This window comes from Juglans microcarpa x Juglans regia, chromosome 5D (genome assembly GCF_004785595.1).
Source record: "Juglans microcarpa x Juglans regia isolate MS1-56 chromosome 5D, Jm3101_v1.0, whole genome shotgun sequence".
Lineage (NCBI taxonomy): Eukaryota > Viridiplantae > Streptophyta > Magnoliopsida > Fagales > Juglandaceae > Juglans > Juglans microcarpa x Juglans regia.
In genome coordinates, this window is record NC_054602.1 from 9,137,743 (window position 1) to 9,147,129 (window position 9,387).

The 9,387-nt window shown below is 36.9% G+C and overlaps 1 protein-coding gene across 1 annotated transcript; it reads right to left on the bottom strand.

Moving 5' to 3' along the window:
- Positions 1–489: 489 nt before the first annotated feature.
- Positions 490–8,831, bottom strand: LOC121265646 (ankyrin repeat-containing protein ITN1-like). The gene is made up of 5 exons (XM_041169336.1): positions 8,306–8,831; positions 7,981–8,130; positions 6,338–6,888; positions 5,393–6,008; positions 490–545 (listed from the first exon to the last, which is right to left on the bottom strand). The coding sequence occupies exons 1-5, from the start codon at positions 8,829–8,831 to the stop codon at positions 490–492; spliced, it is 1,899 nt and encodes a 632-aa protein (XP_041025270.1).
- Positions 8,832–9,387: the final 556 nt, after the last annotated feature.

Sequence of the window (9,387 nt, forward strand, 5' to 3'; positions counted from 1 at the left end):
AGGAACCTCCCTTCTTGAATGGTGACGGTTGCCTAAGCGCCCTCACCAGCGACACGCCATGCACGAAGCCTCACGATAGCTAGCAAGCAACGACCCGCTAGTCGCCGATAGCTACTAAGGCCATCGGTGTGTTGGCCCTCGCTGACAGAGAACACCGATAAAGGCCTTTCCCACTGACCACTGTAATTAAGTTATAGACTACTCCTCGCACACTTAGCACCTTGCCCATGACCAGAAATCTGACCCGACTCGTACTCCCCACATGCCTTAAGGCCGAGGTCCCCCTTGACCCTAGACTCCTACCCGTGGTGTGATCCTCACCCACGAATTCCTCGACCAGGGACCTAACTCGACTCGGCCAGTGGGCAGATCCCTTTCCTCGGCCCGAAATCTATCTTAGCTTCTCCACTTGGCCAACACGACTCGGGCCTTCTCCTAACCATCATCAAGATCCTCCTCGGCTTGAGACCTGACTCGGCCTATCGCTCCTCAGGCAGATTCCTCAGTTAGCTGAGCTCCCTTCGGCCATGCACTAGTCTTGGTCTCTGCATGAGCATCACGGACATCATGCAACATGCTACACCAACACTGTGCATGGCCACCACCAGACCAAATTGCCTGCCCAATGTGAGCTACCTCCAAGGCACGTTGCATGGCTCATGCAACGTGCTGCACTAGTCTTGCTCAGCCACCCCTTGCTTAGCTGCAGAACTTTCTTGGTCATCTCCCTTCCTCAGCAATAGCGTTTCCCAGACACGACCACTGTCAAAATCACTTAGACTAGGTTGTTTGTCACTCGCCAGTGCATTCCATTACTGATAGGGAGATCCCTGGCGACGAAAGTCCTACCCTACCACAAGTGGCATGCAACCTGTGACATCCCGAGTCCTCCACCACGATGGAGACCATGTTTGGTTTGCACACTGTGCACGCCTAAAAAGAAGAAGAAGAAGAAGAAATGCCAGAAAGGGAAGAAACTACAACCAACAGAGCCAATTTCAGTCAAGCAAGGACCGACTTTAGCAACTAAAATATCCGGTTTGTCTCCCTCAAAACTTGTGTGCATTTTAGTTTTGCTAACATAATTGAGTCATTTATTGCAAAGTACCGACTGCTCAGCCCCTGTCCCATATTCTAGTGTATTTTTTAATTGAAAGGGTATTTTAATTAATTTAAATATTGATTCTTTTATCTTAAATTTATCGGGTTTTCTCGTTGGTTTATTTTTATGATTTTTAAGTTGTGTAATTTATTTTGATATACTTTCTTAATATTAATTATTGTTTTGCATTTAAATCGCTCTTTAATTTAAATTAGTTCATTGTTAGATTTTATTATTTTATCTTACTTAATCACTGTGTTTAAGTTATTTTATTTAAAATTACAGTTTTGAAATTATTTTCGTTAGATCAATTTTGTGACCCAAGTTGTGAGGAATGGACTTCATTTTTTCCCTCACTTTTTCTTTTTCCTTTTTTCCTTTTCCTCTTTTCTTTTCTTCTCCTTTTCTTTTCCCCCCATTTCTTTTCTCCTCTTCCTCTCTCCTCTCTCGCGCGCTGCACCCCTCCCCTCTCCCCCGTGCATTTTCTTCTTCTCCACCCAGCCCACCGTCGCGCGCCGCCGTGACTGACACCGCCCCTCTCCTTCTCTTCCTCACCGGCCGGCAACCTCACCCCTTTATTTCCAGCCTCTCCCGTACCGCCGTCTATCCCCACGCACAGCTTGAAGCCGCAGCCTTCTCTTCGCTCCAGCACCGCCGTCGCGCCACCTTCGGCCACCATCTTTTCATCACACCATCCTCGACCTTCTAGCAACCTAATGCACCCATCCTCAGCCCCGATCTGCCACCGTTGAAGCACATTCATATCATTTTCTGATTTGTGCATCTTGGCCTCCAAACAAATCCCATGCCGCCACCCACGGCAAGCCACTGCCACCACTAGTTTCACCGACATCCCTAAGCTCTTCCCTAGCAATCTCGAGTCTTAGTTTGTCCTCGTTGAAAAGTGAATTTTTGAGACCCACGACCTAGTGCATTTTGCATTGTTCCGTTGCTGTGTCGCCTTGCTGTGTCGCCACCTTTTTCACCTCCGTGATCTTTCAGAAATTATAATAAAGCGCTGTAAGTATTTTTTCAAACAACTTTCGTGATTTACATGTATTTTTGCATTAACTCATTTTACTGTGAACTGGTTGGTTATGACGGATTGAGTCCGAGGAGTAAGGGGGTCGGTTGGATTGGATTATAGAGTTGTTTGTGTGATTGGTTTATGATGAGAGATGTGTTGGCTATTTTAGGTTTAAATATTTGTGTTTTGAGTTTGACGTTGGTTATGTGGATATTGATGATTTTAGAAAGTGATGATATATTTTGGGATTATAAGAGTTTTAAGTTTTGAGAAATTAAAATAGGTTATTTTAGAAATTTAGGCTTAAATATCGAAATATGTGATTGATTGAAAACTTACAAAAATTACGTGATTATTTTTATAGGTGACGATTTATATTCGACTCGACATTTTTGAAGAAAATTCTGAAAAGCTAAGTCATTCTGGTAAGCGGGGTTTCTATGCTAGATTTGTATAAAAAGAAATGAACTGAGGTTTGTTTGTAAAAATGTGCATGTTGTTTTAAAAAGAAAAAGTAAAAAACAACCCCAGTATATGTTTTGCATTCACTTATGAGATACGTATGAAAGATAAAAGAAATGTTTTTGACATGAAATGTGTAGACGTAAGCAGTATTTGACATGTTTCTGAAATGTGCAAAAGAGCAAATACGATATCTGTGAATTTTTGTACATATGCTATGAAAATGATTTGGGTTTGTTTATGATCAAATGGAAATGATATGAATATGTTTCGCACATGCTTTGATATGATATGGATATGATAAACCTTTGGCAGACTTATCTGTTCTGAATCTGATTCTGAATATGATTCTGATATGATGATACTGGTTCACGTGATATGGTTGGTACCAACATGATATGATATGATATGATATGATATGATATGAGTGCACCCACTTTGGAAACAAAGTGGTCTTTTACGTGTTCTTTTTTGTGTGTACACTTGGGACCCCGAGATTGAAAAAGATGAAGTTTCACCATATGATACTGCCTGGTTTGGCTACCGAGGATAGCATAACCCTACAACGGAGATTAAACATGGTATATGATATAATACGATATGACATGATATGATAAGATGAAGTTGTTCAGTTATACTATGCCAAAGCATTTTTTTTAAATATGAAACAGATATTTAACTATGAACAGTTAGTTTTCGAATATGAAAATGGTTTTTAAATATCAAAAAGGTCTTTGATTATGATACGGATCTTTGAATATGAACAGTTGATTTTTGAATATGAAAATGGTCTTTGAAATATGAAAATGGTTTTTGAATATGGAAAGTGTCTTTAAATATGAACAGTTAATTTTTTTGAGTATGAAAAGTCTGAAAAGTCGCTTTGATTTTCTGATAACACGTTTCTGAGATCTGCATATAAAAAATAAATGTTTTGTTTCTGCATACTGAACTTTCTGAAAAGGCTCATGTTTACATACTAGTATATGTTCTTAGTTTACTGAGTTGTTGATAACTCATCCCTTATCTCCACAATATTTTTAAGATGATTTGAATGTTCCAGTTGAAGATCAAGAATATGGAGCATGAGTGAGAGGAGTTAAGAATGATGGTTTAAGCATAGAAGATTTATATGAGTATTAAGGATTTTTATTCAGTAAGCTAGTTGTGCTCTGATAATATGATTTGTTGGGAGGTTGATATTTATATTAAGACTTTGTATTGTCTTAGAATAATTATACTAGAGTATTTGACGTGAATTAATGAGTATTATATATGATAGAGAAAAAAAAATTAGAGTATGTACTATGTGGATAGAAAAATGATTTTTAGGTGATATGAGTTAACTCTCCGGACCCTCGGAGACGGAAGACGGGGTGTTACAGCCCCACTTGCACAGCGTTCGAAGGTCTCAATATGTCTCCATCAAAATAAACTACTTGGCATTCACATGAAAATAACTGAAGATGTTTTTATAACCAAATATGCATGTTTTCGACAAAAAGTAATCTTATTCAATTTTAGACAAAATCTAGCATAGAAATACCACACGTGCTTACTTGGCTTTCTAACATCTCCTGATTTTCTCATAATAGTGCCAAGTTAATATCCATCGTCACCTATTAATGTACTAAAGTGAGCATTAATCATTGGTTTTTAGAGCTGCCATATGCATGTAAAGCAAGAATCCAGAACGTGTTCGATCTGTTAGTTTGACGTAATATGATCCCACAGTGGTACTTTTTTCTCACTTCTGTTTTATTTTTAATTTTTTCAGTCTTCTCAAAATTATTTCTTTTTAGGAAATTACTTCTGTTAGTAGATTGTTTTCAAAAAATAGCATGACTACTCATTTAATATTTATATATTATGACTTAGGTGAACATATATAAATATAACATAGTAAATCCTCTGATCATTAAATATAATATCAAGTGGTACGTACTAGAATTATTTTTGTTGTAAGACCTTCTTTTTTAATGCTTTTGTTTAATTCCAAAAACCAATTAATCTAGATCATGATATCAACTTACGTCATATATAATATATACGCGTACACCGTTTTTTGAAAAAGAATTCATGACCGAGATAACTACGTTTAAGTCTCTTTAAATTTTGAACCATACCTAAATATGATTTTTTTTATTTGATCATTGCTCTTAATGAGCATCAAAATTACTACAAAGTTTACATAAATACTGCTATACGTATAGTAAATTTAATTGAGAAATGAATTTTCATTATTTTTTTTAAATGTACTTAATTCTCAAAGTGAAACTGTGCAATGTTTGGGAACTAGTTAACATTAACAGATCATAAAGCTGTGGAACCTCACAAACTACAAATATAGTACAAACCACAAACACGTACGCATGCACTACGTACGTATAACATGAATTACCACAACAAGATCACACCATGCATGCCCCAAGATAAAAGCCCAAACAGAATACACACAATATTATAATTATAAACATGACACATCCAACTAAAATACATATATATACATATTCAGGGATAAACCATATATACCTCAAGCCTTGAAGTGGATGGCCAAGCTACAACTCAAAGCAGCAGAAAATGTGTACTTAATTTCCAAAGGTTCGTATATAATAACGTCTGATTGATCCCCTGGCCTTGAAGCAAATAAGTTAAATTTGAGGTTTGTGGTGCAACAGCATGGGTTGATGCCGCTTTTAAATTTTAATTAGTGGGTTGACTCCGAGGGAGTTCGAGGGAATTAGTGCTTAGATTTCTACAACAATAACAGAACAAATAGGTTGGGATAGATAGCACCATACCAAAAAGTTTCCAAGGAATTGCCCGCTTCAGCTTTTTCAGCAAGTACTTGTAAGTTTCCGATAGTGATATATAGAGAGGGAAATATGAAAGTGCGAAGATTCCGACTGGTAGGAAAGAAAGTGCATATAGGATGACTTTTGTCCAGCTTTCCCTGTTTTGTATCATGAGGAGGACCGTTGATCCAAATGCAAACATCATCATGGATACGGAGAGGAATAGAAATGTGAACCCAAACATGAGCTTATTTGGAAGAGATTCCTTGAAGTCTTGTAAACGGAATGGTGATGAGACGATGGAGAGAAATATTACCACTGATGTCAAAGCAAATGAAAGGGACAACACATCGGTCACAGTAAAAACCACAAAGAAAGGTTTGTTGACGAGGACTGGAGCTCCTGTCTGACTATTTGGACCTCCAGGTACTGTGTAGGCTGCAGCAAAGGCAACGGTAGCAATGAGTACTGCGACAACGGTGCATCCTTCTGAGGTCCGCTTTAGCCATTCTGTTGCTGATGTTCGGAGTTCATTATTTTCTTTATAAAAAAATTGCTCAGCTGTCAGCTTCATATCGTTACGATGTTCAAGGAAATGGGGTGGGGTGATTAACTTCACACGCTGCAGTACATGAACACCAAAAAATAGAACATAATGATTAAAGTTCAATTAAAAATAAGAGGAAACATGTGTGCGCATGACCAATTAAGAATTTGAAACAGATGTCAACCTCTCCGCGGGATGGATGAACTGACCATAACGTTTCAACCAATTAATGATCATTGTCCAAAAACGGTTTCAAGAAAATTCATGATTTCTCTAAAATTCTTTCAACAATATTCTGATCAGTTATAGCTTGAAAGTATATATTGTGCTAATTAATTAATGTGTATTTGATTTGTGCGCCTATAGCATGCAGCAAGAAAGAGTATTAGAAGTGCACTACGTACCTCAAACCATAGCATTTCATCTCGCAACTCAAGTGCAGGGCCTCGCAATGTCTCGGGCGTATAATCTTTTAATTTCATTCCAACGACATGAAGTATAGAATTTCCTTCGTTGTCGACTTTTCGTACCAGTCTTTTCACGGGCACTTCTCCTTTCGTTACAAGGTCAAAAATATTCAACCGACGAAACTTTATAGCTATATGCAATATGTTCCGCCCTCTGTCATCAATATGCTCAACTGCTTGGGGGTAATGCTTCAGTATTTCTTCAGCAATGTCTACACAGCCTGACTTAGTTGCCAAAAACAAAGGAGTATTTGTTTCTGGTAGATCCCCTTCATGAGTACCAAGTGTAGTCATTAATTGAGAACCTTGTCCAACTCCCCTCTCTCCGGTTGGACTCCCACCATATTTGTGTAGCCTAGGCTTGCTCTGGTCTATTCCAGGATAAGTTGCTTCCCACGAGGTATCTCTTTCAATTAGGAACTTGGCCAGCTTCAAGGCTGATATATATGCAGGCTCTGGTTGTTTGGTTGAAGTAAAATATGAGCTGGCTGTCCATGAGTTTGGAAGTTGTAAGTACTTATTGCATGTATAAAAGGAAAAATATATCAAGATCTTATACTTATACACCATCTAAAGCAATAAAGCATCAGGCAGTGGCTTGCATGACTACAAAACTCTTTAGAGTTCATGAACTCTAAATAGCTTTTAGGATTATAATTTACTAAGCTTTATACTTTATTTTTTTTAAGAAATTGGGGATTTTAATTTTATCTTGGAGATATTTGGTTTCAAATTTTATAAATTAGGTCGTCCCTCCGTTTGTGACAGATTATTTGTGATGGATTATTTGCGACGATAACGATTATTTACGACAAAAACAAACTCATTTTGATAGAAAATAATCATTTTTACTAGAAATAACTGGTCACAAATAAGTAGTTTTCTTATAATAGTACTTCGTTATTGGCATGTGGTATGCCACGTGACAAAAAAGAAAAAGATACACATAAAAAAATCATATATAATTTACAAAACATAAGAATTAAAAGCATGTCACCCCTCATTTTCAAATTAATTTTTAAAATAATTTTAAATAACAAATAAACAATAAAAAGATAAGGAAAATAATATGTATCCAAGATTAAAAATATGAGAGATATATTCAGAAGCCTTTTAATCATGATCATTATCCTTTAATTTATATCTTCTAATATTAATTTGTAGCATCAATGAATTGCAAATTAATTTTTTTTTTCTAATCTGCCAATTATCACCATGCATGATACCTCACAAATAGGTCGAAGGATGAAACGGTGATGATTGAACTAAAAGGAATACCAATACATTTTACAAGCGTACAATATCTAATAATATAATAAAATATAAAACCAAAAACTGAAAATAAAAAAACAAAAACAAAAATTCCACGCATTCTACAAAAAAACTATTTAATTGTGACTAGCTATTTTCTGTAAAAATAATTATTTTTTATTAAAATGAGTCTATTTTTGTTGTAAATAATTATTCTCGATCATACACACGAACATTAATATATATAAAAGGTATATATTGGACTGGTGAGTAAGTGGCATATATGATGGCCGGATCGATTTAAACAAGATCATGTAGGATAAACGAACCAAAATTGATGATTTGCTGGAAAAAGTACACTTGTTTCTCTCGTAGAAAAGCTCCTGGGTTGCATGAGAGAAGTTGAAGAGCAGTCATCCCATCTGCGTCTCGTTCACCAACCAAGTGCTTGTACTTATCCGCAATGTGCAAGGCCAAATCTGTACGTACGCAATCCAATTAATTTCTTACGGGGAAAATTAAGAGAAATACGTGCACGACACATTTGTGTATATATACATAAATAAATATATATAGATGGGTGTGTGTATATATATATATATATATTGTAATAATTAGATGATGTTGTTATGACCAATGCATGGGAGAACCAACCGAAGCGGTCATTAAGGACGGCAACGTGTAGAATGGTAGACTTATCACTCCTCTGGAGGAAGAGTTTTTGATTAGCTTCATTGTAATCGGAAATTTTTCCTGCAAGGAATTGGAATATCTTCTCCTTGCCATAGCGGACCGACCGAAAGAGCGCGGTCTCTCCAAGGTGGTTACGCATGCATAACAGTCCTGGGGCCTTCTCTAACACCTTCTTTACCACGTCAATCTGTACATTGGATACGACCGCTTCGTGGAGAATGGTGTTTCCTTGATGGTTTTGTCGGGTCATTTTGTCAAGATGTTGGGGAGGCAGTTCATCTAGAAGATGGAGTACCAATTGGGTTTGTTTGGAATAAGTGGCTGCGTGGAGCACAGTGTCGTCATGTATTGTCAATATGTGCAATCCTTGCTCCCCAACTTTTGAACACAATTCTTTCACCTTTTCGGAATCTTCACTCAGCAAAGCCTGGTACAACTCCGCATTTAGCTTATGATGCCTAACGATCCTTTCTGATTTTGGAGACATTGTCTGATCAAAGCTGTGTGCTTGAGAGAGAGAGAACTGATGAGTATGTGGTTTGCTCGTGGGTTTAATATTACATGCATGCTACATTCTATAATGATTCTGTATATATAGGTGAAAGCAAAGAGATTCCGAATCCTCATAATATTGCTTTCGGAAACCTTCAATCGAAGGCAATGATATGCTTCGTGTAAATTAAGGCTGAACCATGATATGCTTCGTAAACAAGCATGATATATATGCTTGTTGCATTTTGTAGACTAGGAATTTATTGATGAATAAGTAAGGCATATACATACATACATACATACATATAATATATATATATATATATATGTATAGCATTTAGCTTATGATGCGTAGCTTACGTCGTTGATGATCCTTTATGCCTCGAAGAGAGAGAGAGAGAGAGAGAGAGAGAGAGCTTAGAATATTGTGTGGTGCACGTGGGTCTTTTATTATATGCTACATCTTAAATTATTGATCATATATATAATCTGAAATCAAAGAGATCGATCGATTCTAAATTATTCTTGTTATACTGCTTTCGTAAACCTTT

Excerpts from the sequence above, each read along its gene's own strand:
- LOC121265646 (XM_041169336.1), bottom strand. The coding sequence starts at position 8,831 with ATGTCTCCAAAATCAGAAAGGATCGTTAGGCATCATAAGCTAAATGCG. Across the intron at positions 8,131-8,305 it reads CGTCCTTAATGACCGCTTCG|ATTTGGCCTTGCACATTGCG; the intron begins GTTGGTTCTCCC and ends GCGTACGTACAG. Across the intron at positions 546-5,392 it reads AATTCCTTGGAAACTTTTTG|AGACCAAGACTAGTGCATGG; the intron begins GTATGGTGCTAT and ends ATGCTCATGCAG.